Genomic DNA, 23,954 nt, shown 5'->3' with positions numbered 1-23,954 from the left:
AACGATAATCAGTGATTCGTCTCCAAACGGTAAAAATCCCCTGGAAAGGGATCCATGAAAGTTTGCATATCGAAACGTGAAAGTTTCGAAACTAAAATCTTCGTTGTGATGAAGGACTAATGTCTCTTGAGCTAGAGAACTATATTTTCATCTTACCGTTTGCCAAAGTCCTTTGTTTCATTCGTAGCGAATCTTATATGGCGGCAGCTATAGACTTAGAGAACACGCATGGCTACCGGGTAAGCTATCTTCTTCCAAGCGACTTATTTCCAACTGCCCAGGATAATGAGCCACCCAAAAACTCCTGAATCCTCCAACAGGAAGATTCTCAATCCTGTCCAAAGTTTTAAAATCTGTCTTTTATCATTTTCAGCGAATGAAACTACAAACTCCCAAAATAAAGTAATGATCTTATCATCAGTTTTGTAATCTGAATAAGTCGTACAGTCCTTCCAGTCCTTAACATCAATATTTTGAAGCCCAACTAGACTGTCTTTCAGCTGCCTAGCTGTTGAATTGCTCAGCAACTCGTAGGGTATTATGTCGTTAAAACCGCCAATTATACCATTTATTTCTTCAATGAAGCTTGTACCTGCCTTCCAAGAAAACATACTGTCACAGTAAACATTCTTATTATCATTAGTTACGTTGATAAACCGTCCCTCTTCAAATAACCCCACTTCTTTGCAATACCCATCTATAGCTTCATCTACAGTAAATTGTAATCCAAGATCATCAACATCATTTTTCCATAATAAAGTAAAAGTTTCTTAGGAATTGTTTGTTATATTCAAGATCACTCCATTTGATTTCTTGCCTCGTGAACTGTTTATAAAATATCTTGGTGAAAGCTGGAAAACATGGGCAGTCATGTATCACAGACAAGACAATTACTCTTCCCAAAAAACGTAGCCAATGCAAGTGGTTAGTCTTGGCCTTGCAGTTTATATTGATACAAAGCTCACTTCCAAGTTGGTCTGCAAACTTGAATAACCCAAAACGTGATTCTATTGCAAAGTTTAACGAGCCATTCATTAGTTAAACCGCAAATATCTTCTCCTGTTTCTCTGCGAAAACAGACAGCAAGGCGTTTCACAAAATCTCCATGATGTCCTTCGAACATCAACACTTTAAACAAACTGTGTTCTATATTTTTACGACTGATACAAATATCTAAAGTTTTCCTCAAAGCCATGTATTCGTGTAGCCTCTCTTTATTTGAGCTATTACCAAGTATTGCTTTCCTATGTAATTATAGTCGAAGACTTTTTGGGTTTGAATCGGGAAAAATTGCAATATAAACGAAAATGGTACCAAAATAATCAGAAAAAATTCTGTACAACATACTGAAAGTCCCCATAAATCCGAGTGGAGGGGGGGGGGGGCGAGTACCCGAAAAACAGGGGGAAATGCGTGGGAAATTGGGAAAACTGCCGAACATGCCCAGAAAATAGTTCAAAGTGAATTTTCTAGTGCTTTGTCATACGCTGATCACGAAACTGACATCTAAAATTCAGTATAGAATAAAAGTACTACGGAAAACGGGGGGAACAGGGATAAGAGGGAAAAAAATTTAAATATACAGGGTAGGGGTAGAAAGCACTCTGAAATGTTTTCTGGGGTCTTTTTATCTGCTGATCCCGAAACTGACATCTAAAATGAATTAAATAACGTGAACCTCATTATAACGGGGGAAAAGGGAGATAGAGGGGAAGAAAAGGGACAATTGAAGTCAGGGGTAGAAATCAGTTTAAAATGCGTTTTCTAGGGTTTTCCTATCTGCTGATCACGAAACTGACACCTAAAATGAAGTAAAGAAAATGAGAACCATGAAAACAGAACAAAGCTGGAGGAAATGACGGAAAAGGGGAAGGGAGGTCTGACTCCTGAGCCGCTGCTAATGGCTAATAAGTAGGCCTATGGACAAAATAACTCGCTTAAGTATCAAACTTTTACTTTCTCGAATCACAGACATTTCTTACAACCATTTGAATTGCTAAACATATATAAAACAACCGCTTGGCAGTGATCTCAGTATAAAACTTCAGCTATTATTGGTAAAATTTGCACTTTCGAAGGCAATATCGTTGAATAAAAAAACTAAAAAAAGAACTTTAGTAACTATAGGTAAAATCTGCACTTTTTAAGGCAGTATAGTTGACTTGAAAAACACAGGATTGATATCACTAGTCGAGCTCCTCGTCTTCGACAATCGTTGTCCCGGTTCAAACAGTTGATACCCTTACATTCTCTGCACACGAACGTACACGCTAATCCATTTTTCTTGTATCTGCATCGCGAGTTCTCGCAGCCTGTCTTATAGTTTTATCTCACGACACTCAAAAGAGTCTGAGGTGAGGGCAACAAATCCGTCATCACAGGTCATCATAGGTATATTTATGGTCTCTGAGGACCCAACCCCAGTCAGCCAGGTTTAGGTCAGCTGGTTCCCCTTTCCAACGGGATACCTGGAGGTGCATTCGCTGGAAGTGGAATTAAGCTGCAGCAGCTTCGGCTGGCGAAAGCCTTTCCGGCTTAACAAATACCATAGTATTAGACGAAGAAACTTTTTCCAAGAAAATTTTATGTCACGGCTTAGTGAGATCCTCGCTTGGTCGTGCTTTATACAAGCTGAAGAGAAGATATTCACTCGCTTTCACAATTTCATCTTAGGACGATGATTCATCCAGAAGCACTTCGCATTTTTTTTCTAAACACTTCGCTCTTCTTCAAAAGAGGTAACACAGCTTGCTTTCCAAGTCTGAAAACTCGTGAGGTTGTGTCACATCCCAAGAGTGCGTGCCCTACCAGAAGCAGCCTGGATACTTCTCCCATTTTTTTTGCACTTCGTTTAGGCACTTCGATCGCTTCTTTTGTGTTCGTTGACGATTCAAAGTAAAGTGTTTTCGCGTTAGACGGGAGGTGACACAAGAGAAGAATCAGAAGCTCAATGTCGTTGCCAAGAACAATTGTTTCAGAGTTGTTTGCTTTCGTTACGGCAGTCTTCACGATTAGATAGTCAGCATCGTCCTTTGCATGGACGACTTCAAATCCTTTGGTTCTCCGTTTTTCCCCGATGTAGCTTATAATTCGCTGTTTGTTCTAAGAGTTGCTCAAAAACTCTTTTTTCTTTTTCTGGAGCTTCATCCCTAAACAGAAGTCGATCACTTGATTCTGGCTTCCCTTACACCGTCGGTTGTACGTAGCATCTTTCGTTGTTGGACCAGCACTGTATCCATCGAAGACAGCAGTAGAGGAGGTACAGTGTCGAGTAACGAAACTAACATAGCTGTCACAGATTGAATCATAAGTATCACCAATCTTCCAAGGTACTTGCTGAAGCAGCCAACCTCCGTCAACTACAGTGACACGATTTGACACTGGCAGGTAGTGAATCGAGTCCGTTTTCGCTTCTTTCCATATTGCTTTCGCTAGTGCAGGTTTGTCTGGCTGACCCATTATGCCAGGATTCTCAAACAAAGCGGGCGGATAACTAGCGGGCGTAACGTAGAGTTTCTGCCATGTCATTTTCAGAAATATCAGCTCACCTACAGCTTTAGCATCCTCTGCATTGGCGCCTTTTTGGGCTATCAGCCCGGAACCTCTACTTCCAAGGTCTGTGGAACTAGTGAAAGGAGAGTTCTCTAGAAGGAATTCAAGAAACGTCTGTTGATCCTTAGTATCTCTTTATTCGTGCTGCGTTTGCAGTAACGTGGTGTTCACTAGAACTGTACTCTAGGCCCGTCAGTTTCTGCATTAGATCATTCACTGAAGCGAGCACTGGCATAGACACTGTCCATATGATTCTCTGAAGCTCAGTCATCCCTTTCCCTCTTGTCAGCCCTTCATCTGTTTTTAAGCTCTTCATCGGCAGTTTCTCGATGACGAGGTGTAGAGCCAATCCAGCCCAAAAACGATCACTTCGTCGGGCACTAAACCTGCCGCTTGCAAACTATCCGAAGAGCTGTGGATTCGATGTTTCAAGCTCCTGCATCATCTGAAGAAAAAGACGAACTGACTTGGCATATAGATTATTCCCCGTAGGTGCGAGGTATGGGAGCATATCAGAAAGAGAGGATAAGTAGAAATCCCAGTCTCCAGTCCTTTCTGCTTTTAAAAACTTCCGAAAGGTTGAAACCATTTCGGAATGCTGCGTGAATTGCTTCGCAGTTCTGCTGGATTTCAGAAACGATTTTCAGAAACGCTTCGAGATTTCAGAAACGCTTCAAGGCGTAGCAAAACCGCCTGAAGGGCTTCGTGGTTAACCGCTTCTTCCACAGAAATCTTTTCATCCACCAAATCGTCATACACGCTGGATACTCGTACATCTTCGTGGTCGGAAGGTCTCTCGCCACACGGAATCGAATATGCCATGCACAAAAGTGAAATATTCAGTTATGCGTCGACTAGCTCGTGAGCTCTTACTGCTCTTGCAACTGCTTTGCCGCTGAAAATATGTTTCACTGTATTCTCCCCGTACACAAGTTCTAACATCTCTTTCAGGCCCGACCCTTCCATTATATAGCCTATGGCCCCTAAGAAGCTCATTCGTGTATGACCTCTCCAAGCATTGTTGCAATTTTCTTCAGGAGACTTGCTGGAGGCTCGTCATGAACAATCTTTGTCGCTTTCCAGAAGACGGGTTGGTCAAACGTGACAACGGGAGTTACACCGAGTCTTCGCGCTTGGTCACTGATGAATATGAGTGTGAAGTAAATACACGACGGATCAGTAGGTTTGTAGTCTATCATAGGTAAAAACAGAACTGAGGATCGTAGGTCATGTTCTCCGACGTGCACTGCCTGCATAAGGCCACTCCAACCAGGTTTTTGGCTTCTAATCAGCCAGCCGCTGTGCCAAAAGAGGTCCAAGTTACTTTCAGAGGCTGTACAGCTCTGGAGGGTTTTATACGCCATGCCAGCGCCCTCTTTGTTCCTTCGATTGTAGAAGTGGAAGGTCATGCCTGCGATGTCTTTTAGGGTGTCTGCATTAATTTCCATTCCAGGAATACTGGGCATTGTCGTTTTCGTTTTGGGACCACTATTGCAATTATCCCCATTCCGTGAAATGTGTCTTTACCGTCGATCGTGCAGACATCAAAGTCTACGTAATCTGCTGCAAACTGCAAGAAACTGCCAGCGCTAAGCGTGAAAAGACCAGTCCCGTGACTTACAGCTGCGTTTCGTCCAAATCTGAGCATTTCTTTGTAGGATGAACAGAGGCCTAGCTTACGGACGTTGTCTATTAGAAACCGTGATCCGAAGTGGTGGTGGAGCTGAACCGCTACAAACACTGGAAGAGGTGCGAGGACTGTTAAAGGTAAACAGACTTGTACTATTGCTCGACCAAGAACTGCCACTGCAATAATCTCGTTTTCCCCTGGTATTAATTCGTAAAGAAGAAGACGCAAGGACTTGGAAAGCTCGTTTCGATATTGTAAAGAGACTTGAAATCTGGATACTCTTCTCATAAAGGCTTTTAGCTTCAGTTTTGATTATTCTAGCAACCGTTTTTGTCATGTTCATGATCCCTACGTCCTTAGATTGGTCCTTAGGACGATGCTCGTTCAGAATGAAATGAGCCTTCTCTCTGAATGTCACAATGCTAGCTTTCCCAGGAAAATCCGTGATAAGCACACCATCCCCGTAGCTTTCAAGCAAAAGACGTTGGATGTGCATCACACTGTAAGCTTCACCGACTCCAAGTAAAAATTTTATCTTTTCTGCGACATCACTGAGTGTAAAATATACTTTTAAAGTGTTATGCTTTTAAAGTGCTCTAGAAACTTTTCAGAAGCTTCTCGCTTCTTTGTTTCAGCTGGTCTTCCCGCCTTGGCTGAATCGTTTTCTTTCTCCTCTTTGTACCGTTTTGGCATGCTTTTGTTTGTCTTAAAGCTCACATAGCATGATTTACGGTAAACTGCATCTGCAGCATTGAGGTCAGGAATAATGCAATTCATCCTTCCGAGAACAGTCGTCGCCCAATTGTCTTTGCCTCTACTTTCGCATGCCCGCAACACTGAGTGTCTAAGTTCTGTCGTGGATGCTTTCGCACACTTGCCGTTGGCCCCCTGTCTTATCGACTTCTCGAACCCCACTTCAGAGTTGCAAATAATGCAACAGACCTGCACGTTAAAGAAATCTTGAGAACTCAGTTTTCTCAGAGTCTCGTTGGGATAGATTCTTCACTTGTCCATTTCAAGGAATAAATGATACTTTGGCGGCAATAATCTTTTCGGCATGCTTTATGAACAATCCGACCTGGTTCTGCAGCAATCTGGTCGCCTCTGTCTTTGCCTTCTGTGCTCACCGATAGTGCTCCTTTTGCAGTCAGAACAACGGATGTTTCATCATCGCTTGAAATGTCCTGCTGACAAAGAATGCAGAGTCTGTTGGAGCCACTCATCTTGCACTGGAAGAGAAAAGCAGCTTAGTTTCGGTAAAAATAGGACAGATACCTTGAATCTCAGCTCTCCGTGACATGAAAATTTTCCACTTCTGATACAGCAGCAGGGTTACCAAATATCTTTGTCTTTCATCAGCACCATTATTCAATTAAAATGGAATAGTTGTGAGCATCAAGTCATGGCTAATTGTAGAAAAAGGTAAGACAGATAGTCCAATTGAGAAAGGAGAAAAACCTGGCATGAATTCCCACTTTGTTAGAATTGTATAAAAAGGAGGTTAGTTCATTTGTTAATAGATTTGTCTATCTATTATCCGTCCATGCATCATTTCTAGGGCATTTAGAACCAAGGTATATAGTCATAGAGCTAATATAGTGATAGAACCTATAGTTTTCCAAGTGTTCGATTAATTTGGCTTGGGTAAGCGGTAAAGTATGCGGATGCCTCTCTTATTGGACCAATTCACGGTTTGTCATTCGCACGGCGAACATAACTATCTAAATGAATTCTGAACCTTCGAAGTGGTGCGCCATCTTGAAACACCGTCTTTGAAAACAAGCTGAAAAACTAGATGTCGCTCTTGCTTAATCTTGACAAAACGCAAATTTTAACCATGAATTCGGGCACCCAGGGAAAATAATGAATCAAAATTGGCTTAGTACTGAAAGGAGAGTTGCCGATACGCAAAACTATGCTTGACTTAACAAAAAAATCTTGTCGTACCTTGATTTATCCTGCTACCATGTCACATATGTAACCATCCACACAGACTGGGGACTATTGGATCCGTTAGGTGTCATTCCGTCAGGAACTCCGCGGTGACTAGTCTACCTTGCTTCTCTTACTGAATGTCGAATTAGAACAGGATTATGTTGACAAACCCACACGCTTGTTGATAACGGCGAGGAATACGGAATAGTGTAATTTCAGTATCTTTCCGTATTTCATTCTCGAGTTTTTTTTGCCTTTTCCGAACCTATGGAGTAGCCGAACCTCTATAGATCTCCTGTATTTGTTATCAAACTTTGTTTTTAGATGTCAATTTTATAATCAGCAGATAGAAAACCCCCAGAAAACACATTTCCACATGCTTTCTACCCTACCCTGTATATTTCCCTTTTTCCCCTCCCTCCTCCCCCATTTCCCCGTTTTATGTTAATCGATTTTTTATATCTTGTTATTTCTCAATTTTGTAATCACCAGATAGGAATACTCCAGAAAATATCTTTCAAACCGCTTTCTACCCCTACCCTGTATTCTTCTCTTTTGTTCCCTCTTTCCCCTGTTCTCCAGTTTTCCGTAGTACTTCTTTTCTATACTGAATTTTAGATGTCAATTTCGTAATCAGCGTATGTGAAAACCCCAGAAAAATCACTTTAAACTATTTTCTGGGCATGTTCGACATTTTCCCCATTATCCCTCGCATTTTCCTCTGTTTTTTGGGCACTCGCCACATTCTGATTTATGGGGACTTCTAGCATGTTATGCAGATTTTTTTTTATCATTTTGGTAACATTTTCGTTTATGATATTGCAATTTTGTCCGGGTTCGACCCTTTTTTGAGCTATTAGTCCTGAACTATTATTGTAGATGACAATACCGAATTATATTTTATAAGATATTGGTATTTTCTTAGTCATTTTCTAACTACAGACTTTCACCTCAGAAATACTTATAATTTTAAGAAAACAAATCAATAAATGGAGTAATCGAAGCTGTAAAAAAGAAGTAAATAGATGTAAGCAAAAAAATAGCGATGAGTGTTTTCTAGGAGGTGCCTTGTTTTAAGGCTAAATACTTTTAAAACTTCAGCATAATTTTAAATACCATTCAAGCGCACATCAGAATTAATTTCAATGACGCAGTAGTTTTTCTTTTGCCATATTGAAACCACCCACGAACAGACAAAATGTCATAAACATATGTGTGTACGTTCTTGATAACTGCCCTATATTCTATAGACCATTTATAGGCCGAAGGCCTCGACTGAGTCCGTTGATTTTGAATTAAAATCGAACAGTTGTGGGCATCAAGCCATGGCTAATTGTAGAAAAAGCCAAGACAGATAGTCCGATTGAGTGAGAAGCAAATTTGGCATTAACCTAGATTTATTCTAGATTAATCTAGATTTATTTATAATCCAGAAATATAGTTCAAGATAAAAAGGAAAAGACTATCATAATTATTTCACATTCTATTCAAAGATACATATACCATAAATTTGAATCAAAATTTTCAAATTTATACTCAAATTAAGTTTAATTCCAATTAGCATATTTCTTGTATTGGTGCAACACTGCCGATGCCGCCTGTACTTTTAAAATCATATTCCCAAAACTTGCTTCCATTGTGTTCGATATTTTCTTTGGTTTGAAAGAAAGAAATTATAAATAGTTTCTCTTAAAATTGTTTCTTTATATTTTAGCAACATATGAACATACATTTAGGTGATAAGCCCTACGTATGTTTGTTGTGTAGCAAGCCGCATACTTCAATTGCTGCATTGTGTGGTCATACTCGAGCTCGACACGATATGACTGTAACTGAAATGAGAGAAAGAGTGAAGAATGGAGAGATTATTCCAGACAGTGGGCAAAGAGCCAAAATCACTTTCACTTTGCAGTCAGATCTCGAGCATACAGATAGTGAAGAGGATTAAAGTCATCATAACTGACTAAGAAAAAGGAATTCAAGATTCAACGATTTTAGAGTGAGTTTTTACCTTGCTGACTGGTGTTAGTATTTATATTGTTATAAGTTGTGTGTTAATCAACAGCTTGTACCCCTTCCACCGAGGGCCTATGGGGGAGGGGCTCAAGTTACCAAAGATATATCTATGTGATCTTATTACTATGCTGAATAAACTGGCTATCTCAAAATTTTTATCCGATGATTTTGGTCAAAAAATGGTTTGGGAGGGGGGTTAGCTGCCCACCAATATTTTTGGTCACTTAAATAGGGCAGTAGAACTTTGGATTTCCGTTTAAATGAGTCCTCTGCCGATATTCTTGGATAACTGGTTCGATACGATCATCTTGGAAAAAAGGCACATCCTTGGTCTTGCCTGTGGAAAAAACATAAAATTCCACATTTTTTATGTAGGACCTTGAAACTACAGTAAGGTTCAATGATATGCTGAATCTGATGGTGTGATTTTTATTAAGACCACTTAATTTTTTTGTGGTGTTTCCCCCTTTTTCTAAAATCGTGCAAATTTTCTCAGGCTCTTAACTTTTCATTGGTAACATTAAATTTAATGACTTTAATGTATTTCGAATAATCATCAAAATTGAATTCTTTTGATGTTCCGATTGTTACCAATACTCTGTTTTTTAGGGTTCTAGGCGTTTACCCCCCCCCGGAAAACACCCCCTCCCCCTGAGTAAAATACCCCCTCCCCCTGAGTAAAATACCCCCCTGAGGAAATTACCCTTCGTAGAAAATAAGACTTTTCAAAGTCGAAAATTTTATTTGAGCTTTTTTTTGCCATTGAGGGAAGGAAATTTAGTTCTTGTGTATTATGCGCCTTTCACTCAAGTTTATGCTGTGTAAAGCTCGAAAACAAATCGGTTCTTCGTTAGTTTTTTCAACTTAGCGTGAGATAAGACCAAGAGAAGTGACAGAATTGATGAGAAATATATAATTTGGACTATATATTTGCACATAAGGGGGTGGTGGTGAAGTATTCGGACTGTTTGAAGTCAGAAAACAGTTCTTAATTCATAATATGCAGAATAATTGTATCTAACATATTTTGCATGCAGACCCGCTATACATTACATCGCTAGACCCCCCTAATTTGAAAATATATAGCCCACATTTGTTTCAAAAGCAACGAAAAAAACGATTTGTGCTCGAGTTTTATACAGAATTAATCAAAAATGCAATTATGAATTTTTTCATGTGTCTTTTTTGTAATATATCGTGGTTTCTTAAAAAGAGAGAAATTGCTGATAAATAAAGTGTTTGAATGTGTGTTCGATCACTCAGGAAGTGGTTCGGGTTTGACTCATTACAAGTGATGTAGCAAAAAGTTTTAAGATTTCATTTTTTCAGAATGAGTAAATATAAGCTGAAAACCTGATAAGCTGAAACTAGCATTTACGTTGTAATGAACTGTGGATAGATCACCATCAATGTTCTTTGAGTCAATAGCAGCAACATTGTGTGTGGGAAATGTCAGTAATGTTGCGTAATGCTTAGCGCATGATAACTATGTACGAAATGGTAATAATTTTTTGGTAAATGACAAGGCATACAACAAGGTTTTGTGGACTATTCATGGTCTGAGTGGTTTTACCTCCGAATCTTGTGTTTTGAAAAACAACATCTATTGGAATAAAAAAAGTAAGGGGTCGAACGGTTTTTGGTAAATTGGGTGCTATGTTCGGAAATGTAATCTTATTTCTTTTGTACAGCTCAGTGTTTCCATGTAACGATTTTGTGCAGTTTTCTTTGTTGAAGTTTCATTATCGGCGGTAAAAATCGATATTTTTTTTGAGCATACAAACTACACAAGAAAACTTCTCTAAGTCAATCAAATATATTTTGTGCAGTTTTCTTTGTTGAATTCTCATGGTCGGCGCTAAAAATCGATTTTATTTTTGGGCACATAAATTGCACAAGAAAAATTCCCTAAGCCGTTCAAATATTCTGTGCAGTTGTCGTCATTGTCGGCGCTAAAAATAAATTATATTTTCGAGTATACAAACTGCGCAAGAAAACTTCCCTGAGCCATTCAAATATATTTTGTGCAGTTTTCTTTGTCGATGTCGGCACTGAAAATAGATTATATTTTGAAGCATATAAGACTGCACAAGGAAACTTCCCTAAGTTTTTCAAATATATTTTGTGCAGTTTTTCTTTGTCGATGTCGGCGCTGAAAATAGATTATATTTTGAAGCATATAAGACTGCACAAGTAAACTTCCCTGAGTTTTTCAAATATATTTTTTGCAGTTTCCTTTGTCGATGTCGGCGCTGAAAATAGATTATATTTTGAAGCATATAAGACTGCACAAGAAAACTTCCCTAAGTTTTTCAAATATATTTTGTGCAGTTTTTCTTTGTCGATGTCGGCACTGAAAATAGATTATATTTTGAAGCATATAAGACTGCACAAGGAAACTTCCCTGAGTTTTTCAAATATATTTTGTGCTGTTATCTTTGTTTATGTCGGTGCTAAAAACAGATTATATTTTGAAGCATACAAGACTGAGCAAGAAAACTTCTCTGAGCGAATCAAATATATTTTGTGCAGTTTTCTTTGTTGATGTCGCCACTGAAAATTGATAATATTTGAAGCAAACCTAAAAAAACTGCACAAGAAAACTTCCCTGATCCATTCAAATGTATTTGTGCAGTTTTCTTTGTTGATGTTGGCGCTGAACATCGATTATATTTTGAAGCTTACAAGACTGCGCAAAAAACTTCCCTGATCCATTCAAATATATTTTGTGCAGTTTTCTTTGTTGATGTTGGCGCTGAAAATCGATTATATTTTGAAGCTTACAAGACTGCGCAAAAAACTTCCCTGATCCATTCAAATATATTTTGTGCAGTTTCTTTGTTGATGTTGGCGCTGAAAATCGATTATATTTTGAAGCTTACAGCAAAAAACTTCCCTGATCCATTCAAATATATTTTGTGCAGTTTTCTTGGTTGATGTTGGCGCTGAACATCGATTATATTTTGAAGCTTACAAGACTGCGCAAAAAACTTCCCTGATCCATTCAAATATATTTTGTGCAGTTTTCTTTGTTGATGTTGGCGCTGAACATCGATTATATTTTGAAGCTTACAAGACTGCGCAAAAAACTTCCCTGATCCATTCAAATATATTTTGTACAGTTTTCTTTGTTGATGTTGGCGCTGAACATCGATTATATTTTGAAGCTTACAAGACTGCGCAAAAAACTTCCCTGAGCCATTCAAATATATTTTGTGCAGTTTCTTTGTTGATGTTGGCGCTGAACATCGATTATATTTTGAAGCTTACAAGACTGCGCAAAAAACTTCCCTGATCCATTCAAATATATTTTGTGCAGTTTTCTTTGTGGATATTGGTGCTGAAAATCGATTATATTTTGAAGCTTACAAGACTGCGCAAAAAACTTCCCTGAGCCATTCAAATATATTTTGTACAGTTTTCTTTGTTGATGTTGGCGCTGAAAATCGATTATATTTTGAAGCTTACAGCAAAAAACTTCCCTGATCCATTCAAATATATTTTGTGCAGTTTTCTTTGTTGATGTTGGCGCTGAGCATCGATTATATTTTGAAGCTTACAAGACTGCGCAAAAAACTTCCCTGAGCCATTGAAATATATTTTGTGCAGTTTTCTTTGTTGATGCTGGCGCTGAACATCGATTATATTTTGAAGTATACAAAATTGTGCAAAAAACTTCCCTGATCCATTCAAATATATTTTGTGCAGTTTTCTTTGTTGATGTTGGCGCTGAACATCGATTATATTTTGAAGCTTACAAGACTGCGCCAAAAACTTCCCTGAGCCATTCAAATATATTTTGTGCAGTTTTCTTTGTTGATGTTGGCGCTGAACATCGATTATATTTTGAAGCTTACAAGACTGCGCAAAAAACTTCCCTGAGCCATTCAAATATATTTTGTGCAGTTTTCTTTGTTGATGTTGGCGCTGAACATCGATTATATTTTGAAGCTTACAACACTGCGCAAAAAACTTCCCTGAGCCATTCAAATATATTTTGTGCAGTTTTCTTTGCTGATGTTGGCGCTGAACATCGATTATATTTTGAAGCATACAAAACTGCGCAAAAAACTTCCCTGATCCATTCAAATATGTTTTGTGCAGTTTTCTTTGTTGATGTTGGCGCTGAAAATCGATTACATTTTGAAGCTTACAAGACTGCGCAAAAAATTCCCTGATCCATTCAAATATATTTTGTGCAGTTTTCTTTGTTGATGTTGGCGCTGAACATCGATTATATTTTGAAGCTTACAAGACTGCGCAAAAAACTTCCCTGATCCATTCAAATATATTTTTTGCAGTTTTCTTTGTTGATGTTGGCGCTGAACATCGATTATATTTTGAAGCTTACAAGACTGCGCAAAAAACTTCCCTGATCCATTCAAATATATTTTGTGCAGTTTTCTTTGTTGATGTTGGCGCTGAACTTCGACTATATTTTGAAGCTTACAAGACTGCGCAAAAAACTTCCCTGATCCATTCAAGTAAATTTTGTGCAGTTTTCTTTGTTGATGTTGGCGCTGAAAATCGATTATATTTTGAAGCTTACAAGACTGCGCAAAAAACCTCCCTGAGCCATTCAAATATATTTTGTGCAGTTTTCTTTGTTGATGTTGGCGCTGAACACCGATTATATTTTGAAGCTTACAAGACTGCGCAAAAAACTTCCCTGAGCCATTCAAATATATTTTGTGCAGTTTTCTTTGTTGATGTTGGCGCTGAACATCGATTATATTTTGAAGCTTACAAGACTGCGCAAAAAACTTCCCTGAGCCATTCAAATATATTTTGTGCAGTTTTCTTTGTTGATGTTGGCGCTGAAAATCGATTATATTTTGAAGCTTACAAGACTGCGCAAAAAACTTCCCTGAGCCATTCAAATATATTTTGTGCAGTTTTCTTTGTTGATGTTGGCGCTGAAAATCGATTATATTTTGAAGTATACAAAACTGCGCAAAAAACTTCCCTGAGCCATTCAAATATATTTTGTGCAGTTTTCTTTGTTGATGTTGGCGCTGAAAATCGATTATATTTTGAAGCATACAAAACTGCGCAAAAAAAACACTTTCTTGAGCCACTTAAATATATTTTAGGCAGTTTTCTTTGTTGATTTCTCATTGTCGGCGCTAAAAATCGATAATATTTTGAAGTATGCAAAACTGCACAGGAAAACTTCCCTGCGCCACTCTAATATATTTTATGCAGTTTTCTTTGATGATTTCTCGTTGTCGTCGCTAAAAATCGATAATATTTTGAAGTATGGAAAACTGCACAGGAAAACTTCCCTGAGCCACTCTAATATATTTTGTGCAGTTTTCTTTGTTGATTTCTCATTGTCGGTGCCAAAAATCGATAATATTTTGAAGTATGCAAAACTGCACAGGAAAACTTCCCTGCGCCACTCTAATATATTTTATATTTTATGCAGTTTTCTTTGTTAATTTTTTCATTGTCGGTGCTAAAAATCGATAATATTTTGAAGTATGCGAAACTGCACAGGAAAATTTCCCTGAGCTGTTCAAATATATTTTATGCAGTTTTTTTTGTTGATTTCTCATTGTCGGCGCTAAAAATCGATAACATTTTGAAATATGCAAAACTGCACAGGAAAACTTCCCTGCGCCACTCTAATATATTTTATGCAGTTTTCTTTGATGATTTCTCGTTGTCGGCGCTAAAAATCGATAATATTTTGAAGTATGCAAAACTGCACGGGAAAACTTCCCTGAGCCACTCTAATATATTTTATGCAGTTTTCTTTGTTGATTTCTCATTGTCGGTGCTAAAAATCGATAATATTTTGAAGTATGTAAAACTGCACAGGAAAATTTCCCTGAGCCGCTCAAATATATTTTATGCAGTTTTCTTTGATGATTTCTCGTTGTCGGCGCTAAAAATCGATAATATTTTGAAGTATGCAAAATTGCACAGGAAAACTTCCCTGAGCCACTCTAATATATTTTATGCAGTTTTCTTTTTTGATTTCTCATTGTCGGTGCTAAAAATCGATAATATTTTGAAGTATGCAAAACTGCAAAGGAAAATTTTGCCTGAGCCTTTCAAATATATTTTATGCAGTTTTCTTTGTTGATTTCTCATTGTCGGCACTAAAAATCGATAATATTTTGAAGTATGCAAAACTGCACAGGAAAACTTCCCTGAGCCACTCTAATATATTTTATGCAGTTTTCTTTGTTGATTTCTCATTGTCGGCGCTAAAAATCGATAATATTTTGAAGTATGCAAAACTGCACAGGAAAGCTTCCCTGAGCCACTCTAATATATTTTATGCAGTTTTCTTTGTTAATTTTTTCATTGTCGGTGCTAAAAATCGATAATATTTTGAAGTATGCAAAACTGCACAGGAAAATTTCCCTGAGCTGTTCAAATATATTTTATGCAGTTTTCTTTGTTGATTTCTCATTGTCGGCGCTAAAAATCGATAACATTTTGAAATATGCAAAACTGCACAGGAAAACTTCCCTGAGCCACTCTAATATATTTGATGCAGTTTTCTTTGATGATTTCTCGTTGTCGGCGCTAAAAATCGATAATATTTGAAGTATGCAAAACTGCACGGGAAAACTTCCCTGAGCCACTCTAATATATTTTATGCAGTTTTCTTTGTTGATTTCTCATTGTCGGCTCTAAAAATCGATAATATTTTGAAGTATGCAAAACTGCACAGGAAAACTTCCCTGAGCCACTCTAATATATTTTATGCAGTTTTCTTTGTTGATTTCTCATTGTCGGCGCTAAAAATCGATAATATTTTGAAGTATGCAAAACTGCACAGGAAAACTTCCCTGAGCCACTCTAATATATTTTATGCAGTTTTCTTTGTTAATTTTTTCATTGTCGGTGCTAAAAATCGATAATATTTTGAAGTATGCAAAACTGCACAGGAAAATTTCCCTGAGCTGTTCAAATATATTTTATGCAGTTTTCTTTGTTGATTTCTCATTGTCGGCGCTAAAAATCGATAAAATTTTGAAATATGCAAAACTGCACAGGAAAACTTCCCTGCGCCACTCTAATATATTTTATGCAGTTTTCTTTGATGATTTCTCGTTGTCGGCGCTAAAAATCGATAATATTTTGAAGTATGCAAAATTGCACAGGAAAACTTCCCTGAGCCACTCTAATATATTTTATGCAGTTTTCTTTGTTGATTTCTCATTGTCGGTGCTAAAAATCGATAATATTTTGAAGTATGCAAAACTGCACAGGAAAATTTCCCTGAGCCTTTCAAATATATTTTATGCAGTTTTCTTTGTTGATTTCTCACTGTCGGCGCTAAAAATCGATAATATTTTGAAGTATGCAAAACTGCACAGGAAAACTTCCTTGCGCCACTCTTATATATTTTGTGCAGTTTTCTTTGATGATTTCTCGTTGTCGGCGCTAAAAATCGATAATATTTTGAAGTATGCAAAACTGCACAGGAAAACTTCCCTGAGCCACTCTAATATATTTTATGCAGTTTTCTTTGTTAATTTCTCATTGTCGGTGCTAAAAATCGATAATATTTTCAAGTATGCAAAACTGCACAGGAAAACTTCCCTGAGCCACTCTAATATATTTTATGCAGTTTTCTTTGTTGATTTCTCATTGTCGGTGCTAAAAATCGATAATATTTTGAAGTATGCAAAACTGCACAGGAAAATTTCCCTGAGCCACTCTAATATATTTTATGCAGTTTTCTTTGTTGATTTCTCATTGTCGGTGCTAAAAATCGATAATATTTTGAAGTATGCAAAACTGCACAGGAAAACTTCCCTGAGCCACTCTAATATATTTTATGCAGTTTTCTTTGTTGATTTCTCATTGTCGGTGCTAAAAATCGATAATATTTTGAAGTATGCAAAACTGCACAGGAAAACTTCCCTGAGCCACTCTAATATATTTTATGCAGTTTTCTTTGTTAATTTCTCATTGTCGGTGCTAAAAATCGATGATATTTTCAAGTATGCAAAACTGCACAGGAAAACTTCCCTGAGCCACTCTAATATATTTTATGCAGTTTTCTTTGTTGATTTCTCATTGTCGGTGCTAAAAATCGATAATATTTTAAGTATGCAAAACTGCACAGGAAAATTTCCCTGAGCCACTCTAATATATTTTATGCAGTTTTCTTTGTTGATTTCTCATTGTCGGTGCTAAAAATCGATAATATTTTCAAGTATGCAAAACTGCACAGGAAAACTTCCCTGAGCCACTCTAATATATTTTATGCAGTTTTCTTTGTTGATTTCTCATTGTCGGTGCTAAAAATCGATAATATTTTGAAGTATGCAAAACTGCACAGGAAAATTTCCCTGAGCCGCTCAAATATATTTTATGCAGTTTTCTTTGATGATTTCTCGTTGTTGGCGCTAAAAATCGATAATATTTTGAAGTATGCAAAACTGCACAGGAAAACTTCCCTGAGCCACTCTAATATATTTTATGCAGTTTTCTTTGTTGATTTCTCATTGTCGGCGCTAAAAATCGATAATATTTTGAAGTATGCAAAACTGCACAGGAAAACTTCCCTGAGCCACTCTAATATATTTTATGCAGTTTTCTTTGTTAATTTCTCATTGTCGGTGCTAAAAATCGATAATATTTTCAAGTATGCAAAACTGCACAGGAAAACTTCCCTGAGCCACTCTAATATATTTTATGCAGTTTTCTTTGATTTCTCATTGTCGGTGCTAAAAATCGATAATATTTTGAAGTATGCAAAACTGCACAGGAAAATTTCCCTGAGCCGCTCAAATATATTTTATGCAGTTTTCTTTGATGATTTCTCGTTGTTGGCGCTAAAAATCGATAATATTTTGAAGTATGCAAAACTGCACAGGAAAACTTCCCTGAGCCACTCTAATATATTTTATGCAGTTTTCTTTGTTGATTTCTCATTGTCGGTGCTAAAAATCGATAATATTTTGAAGTATGCAAAACTGCACAGGAAAACTTCCCTGAGCCGCTCAAATATATTTTATGCAGTTTTCTTTGATGATTTCTCGTTGTTGGCGCTAAAAATCGATAGTATTTTGAAGTATGCAAAACTGCACAGGAAAACTTCCCTGAGCCACTCTAATATATTTTATGCAGTTTTCTTTGTTGATTTCTCGTTGTCGGTGCTAAAAATCGATAATATTTTGAAGTATGCAAAACTGCACAGGAAAACTTCCCTGAGCCACTCTAATATATTTTATGCAGTTTTCTTTGTTAATTTCTCATTGTCGGTGCTAAAAATCGATAATATTTTCAAGTATGCAAAACTGTACAGGAAAACTTCCCTGAGCCACTCTAATATATTTTATGCAGTTTTCTTTGTTGATTTCTCATTGTCGGTGCTAAAAATCGATAATATTTTGAAGTATGCAAAACTGCACAGGAAAATTTCCCTGAGCCACTCTAATATATTTTATGCAGTTTTCTTTGTTGATTTCTCATTGTCGGTGCTAAAAATCGATAATATTTTCAAGTATGCAAAACTGCACAGGAAAACTTCCCTGAGCCACTCTAATATATTTTATGCAGTTTTCTTTGTTGATTTCTCATTGTCGGTGCTAAAAATCGATAATATTTTGAAGTATGCAAAACTGCACAGGAAAATTTCCCTGAGCCACTCTAATATATTTTATGCAGTGTTCTTTGTTGATTTCTCATTGTCGGTGCTAAAAATCGATAATATTTTGAAGTATGCAAAACTGCACAGGAAAACTTCCCTGAGCCACTCTAATATATTTTATGCAGTTTTCTTTGTTGATTTCTCGTTGTCGGTGCTAAAAATCGGTAATATTTTGAAGTATGCAAAACTGCACAGGAAAACTTCCCTGAGCCACTCTAATATATTTTATGCAGTTTTCTTTGTTAATTTCTCATTGTCGGTGCTAAAAATCGATAATATTTTCAAGTATGCAAAACTGCACAGGAAAACTTCCCTGAGCCACTCTAATATATTTTATGCAGTTTTCTTTGTTGATTTCTCATTGTCGGTGCTAAAAATCGATAATATTTTGAAGTATGCAAAACTGCACAGGAAAATTTCCCTGAGCCACTCTAATATATTTTATGCAGTTTTCTTTGTTGATTTCTCATTGTCGGTGCTAAAAATCGATAATATTTTCAAGTATGCAAAACTGCACAGGAAAACTTCCCTGAGCCACTCTAATATATTTTATGCAGTTTTCTTTGTTGATTTCTCATTGTCGGTGCTAAAAATCGATAATATTTTGAAGTATGCAAAACTGCACAGGAAAATTTCCCTGAGCCACTCTAATATATTTTATGCAGTGTTCTTTGTTGATTTCTCATTGTCGTTGCTAAAAATCGATAATATTTTGAAGTATGCAAAACTGCACAGGAAAATTTCCCTGAGCCGCTCAAATATATTTTATGCAGTTTTCTTTGATGATTTCTCGTTGTTGGCGCTAAAAATCGATAATATTTTGAAGCATGCAAAACTGCGCAAGAAAACTTCCCTGAGCCATTCAAATATATTTTGGAGCATACAAAATGCACAAGAAAGCTTCCATCATTCATTCAAATATTTTTTTTTTCTTTTTTTTTTCAATCGCGAAAACAAAAATTTAACAAAAAGGAAAGTAATCAAAAATTCGTTGCCAGAAGTACCCAAAGGGAAAGAAATCCCAAAGAAAGTTAAAGAGTCTGAATTGTATGTCCGACTTCAGTACAGGAAGTATCTGAATTTTTATCCTTTGTTAGTGCAAAAGAAAAGAAAATTAGAAGCAAAAAATTATTAGCAAAGTTGTTATTATAAATAACTATTCACACTGAATAAAACACGAGATTATAAATAATTATACGCACTGAATAAAACACAAGCTTTACAACTCAGAAACAGATCTTTGGTATATTATTCAAGATAGAAGTTTATTAGTTCCATAATGGGGTGGAAGTAGTACTTTCCCTATCCCTGAATTTTTGAATCCCTCCCCCAATACCTTCAACGAAAATCTCCCCAAAAATTAACATTTGTTAACGCGTGATCGGTAATAAAATTTCGATTTCTTAATTTCCGGGGAGATTTTGGAGAACCAAATTTTTGTTTTGGAGAAATTGAGAGGAACCCCTAAATATTCGAGGATATTGGGAGGACTGAGGAACATTAATATTTTTTGGAAACAATATCCTTTTTGAGTTTACAAAGAAGAGGTTTCTTACACTGTAGGCCTATATGTGAGTAATTTGTTTCTTTTTTTTATAGGATGTTAACGCAATCCCTCGCTCTTTACGCTAAAGCTTTTAATTGTTTTAAAAAGCAGAATTGTGGCAAAGAGTCAAACTTTAGCGTAAAGAGCGAGGGATTGCGGAGGGGACAACCCATTTCATATACGGAGTAATTTCTGTTCGTTTTAAGTTTTAATGTCGCTCCTTACTTTCAGTTAAAAAAAACTAGTTTTTTTATGTAATTTCTGAACGTTTTTGAATTAATGCATGTTTGATTTTGGCTCTCCACACATAAATTATTAAAATGAAATTTGCATATTAATTCCTTTTTTGGCTAAATGGCTTTCTCTTAGTTTTGATCAGACGATTTTGAGAAATAAGGGATGGGGAAGGAAGCCTAGTTGCCATGCAATTTTTCGGCTACATAAAAAGGCAATTATAAATTTTAATTTTTAACGATTTTTTTATTAGTAAAAAATATACGTAACTTAAGAATTAATTTACGTAACAAACTTTTATATTCTTTAATTTTTATTATGTATATGAGGGGGTTTGTACCCTCGTTAATACCTCGTTCTTTACACTAAATCGTAAGTTTTGTCCCAATTCTTTGAGAATGACCCCTGAATCAGAAAGGCCGTAGAATAAATAGTTGAAATTACTAAAAATACTATAGCATAAAGAGCGAGATATTTATCTCCTCCTAAATACCTCGCTCTTCATGCTAAAGTATTTTTAGAGATCCCTCATATGCGTAATAATCTCTGTTCGTTTGAAGTTTCAATGCTACTCTTTACTTCCAATTGAAAAAACTTTTCCATGTTTATTTTTTCATCGTTTTTTATATAGTAATTTTAGAAAATCCTGCGCCCTTTTCATTAAATTTCTGTTCCCCCATGACATATTTCTCCAAGAAAAGATCCTCCCACATAGCCCCCTCCCCTCAACCCAACTCCCAAAACCAAAAAAAAAAATCCCCTGAAAACGACTGTACACTTCCCAATAACCATTATTATATGTAAACACTGGTCGAAGTTTGTAACTTGCAGCCCCTCCCCCAGGGACTGTGGAGGAGTAAATCATTCCCAAAGACATAGTTATTACGGTTTTTGACTATGCGGAACAAAATGGTTATCTCAAAAAATTGATCTGTTGACTTTGGAGAAAAAATTAGCGTCGGAGGGGGCCTAGGTGCCCTCCATTTTTTTGGTCACTTAAAAAGGACACTAGAACTTTTCATTTCCGTTAGAATGAGCCCTCTTGCGACATTCTAGGACCACTTGGTCGATACGATGACCCCTGGGGAAAAGAAAAAAAAACAACAAAAAACAAACAAACAAATAAACACGCACCCGTGATTTGTCTTCTGGCAAAAAATACGAAATTCCACATTTTTGTAGATAGGACCTTGAAAATTTTGCTACAGGGTTCTCTGATACGCCGAATGCGATGGTGTGATTTTCGTTAAGATTCTGTAACTTTTAGGGGGTGTTTCCCCCTATTTTCTAAAATAAGAGGCTCATAACTTTTGATGACAAAGACTAAATTTGATGAAACTTATATATTTAAAATCAGCATGAAAATCTGATTCTTTTGATGTATATTTTAGCATCAAAATTCGAAAATCAAAAATTTTAGCATCCGTTTTTTAGAGTTTCGTTTACTATTGAGCCGGGTCACTCCTTACTACAGTTCGTTACCACGAACTGTTTGATAGTAATTCAAAACTGTGAAATATACCAAAATTTTCAATAGTTTTCTAAAAAAACAACAACACCACTTTAAGTGAATGTTGATGTGATTCTAGTCCGCTTTTACTGGTAATTTATCTTAATCAATATTAAGCTTGCATTCAAGGATCCTATTTCAACATTTTCAAGCTTAAGATTAGAAGGTCACGGGTTTCATTTTTGCGATCCGTTTTTGTGACCCCACTGTTATGTAAGCCATTATATAACCTAGTCTTCTTGTATATTCGTAAAATTCATTTTTTTTTTTTCAAAGCCGAGATGAATCCAAACGGTATATTTACTTAAGATATGAGATGCTTCCAGGCCAATTGGATAATGTCATACAACATCTAAGGAAAAAGAAAAAAACACTCAAAGTGCTAAAACCTTGTGGTACAAAGGTCTAGTACATTTGCTTACGTATGAGAAGACAATGTATTCAGCGTGTACGATTTAAAGTTGGCTTTGCAGTAATAACCTGGAAAATCCGTCATAATAAAGAATTAAATAAAACAAAACAGGTTATTTTAACGGAAAGTAAGGAGCGGCATTAAAACTAAAAACGAACAGAAATTGCTTCATATATGAAAGGGACTGTTTCCTCATCAACGCCCCGCTCTTTACGCTAAAGTTTGACTCTTTCTCTCAATTTTACTTTATTAAAACAGTAAAAAATTTTAGCCAAAAGAGCGGGGCGTTGATGAGGAAGCAGCCCCTTTCATATACGAAGTAATTTCTGTTCGTTTTAAGTATTATTGCCGCTCCTTACTTTCCGTTAAAAAACTTGTTTTTTTATTTAAATTCTGAACGTTTTTGAATCAATGCATGTTATGATTTTGGCTCTCCGCAGATGAATAATTAAAACGAAATTCGCATATTTATTTTTTTGGCTAAATGGCTTTCTCATAGTTTTGATTGAATGATTTTGAGAAAAAAGGAGTGGAGGAGGAGGCCTAGTTGCCCTCCGATTTTTTGGTTACTTAAAAAGACAACTAGAACTTATTATTTTTTACGAATGTTTTTATTAGTAAAAGATATACATAACTTACAAATTAGTTTACGTAACGAACTTCTGTATTCTCATGTTTTTATTACGTATATGAGGGGGTTCACCCCCTCGTCATACCTCGCTCTTTACAATAAAGCTTAAATTTTGTCCCAATTTCTTAAGAATGACCCCTGAATCACAAAAACCGTAGGATAAATAGTTGAAATTACTGAAAATACTTTAGAGTAAAGAGCGGGGTATTAGGAGGAGGTGAGCCCATCATATGCGTAATAATTTCTGTTCGTTTTAAGTTTTAATGCTTCTCCTTACTTTAAGTTGAAAAAACTTTTTCATATTTATTTTTTCATTGTTTTTTTTAATAATGCTTGAAAATCCTGCGCTCCCATTATGAAAATTTCTTCCCCCATGACAAATTCCTCCAAGGAACGTTCCCCTAACATACCTCCCTCTTCTCAACCCCCCAACCTAAAAATCCCCTGCACTTCCAAATAACCATTACTATATGTAAGTACTGGTCGAAGTTTGTAACTTGTAGCCCCTCCCACGGGGCCGTGGGGGAGTAAGTCGTCCCCAAAGACATAGTTATAAGGTTTTCGACAAAGCTGAATAAAATGGCTATCTCAGAATTTTGATCCGGCGACTTTGGGAAAACAATTAGCGTAGGAGGAGGCCTAGGCTGAATCTGAAGGTATGATTTTCGTTAAGATTCTATTTAGGGGTCGTTTTCCCCTATTTTCTAAAATAAGGCAAATTTTCTCAGCCTCGTAACTTTTGATGGGTAAGACCAAACTTGATGAAACTTATATATTTAAAATCAGCATTAAAATTCGATTCTTTTGATGTAGCTATTGGTATAAAAACTACATTCTTTTTAGTTTCGGTTACTATTGAGCCGGGT

General features: G+C 36.5%; 1 protein-coding gene across 3 annotated transcripts in view; it reads left to right on the top strand.

The window, feature by feature from the left end:
* Positions 1–23,954, top strand: part of LOC136026366 (zinc finger protein 711-like) — an 84,179-nt gene that overhangs the window by 55,978 nt on the left and 4,247 nt on the right. For all 3 annotated transcript variants that reach the window (XM_065702897.1, XM_065702899.1, XM_065702898.1), the window contains exon 8: positions 8,832–9,116. In XM_065702897.1, the coding sequence (XP_065558969.1) occupies positions 8,832–9,065 (234 nt within the window). In that variant the 3' untranslated portion in view covers positions 9,066–9,116. The remainder of the gene's footprint in view (positions 1–8,831; positions 9,117–23,954) is intronic.

Source organism: Artemia franciscana, chromosome 4, assembly GCF_032884065.1.
Source record: "Artemia franciscana chromosome 4, ASM3288406v1, whole genome shotgun sequence".
NCBI lineage: Eukaryota > Metazoa > Arthropoda > Branchiopoda > Anostraca > Artemiidae > Artemia > Artemia franciscana.
This window is presented reverse-complemented; position numbering and strand designations above follow the sequence as displayed.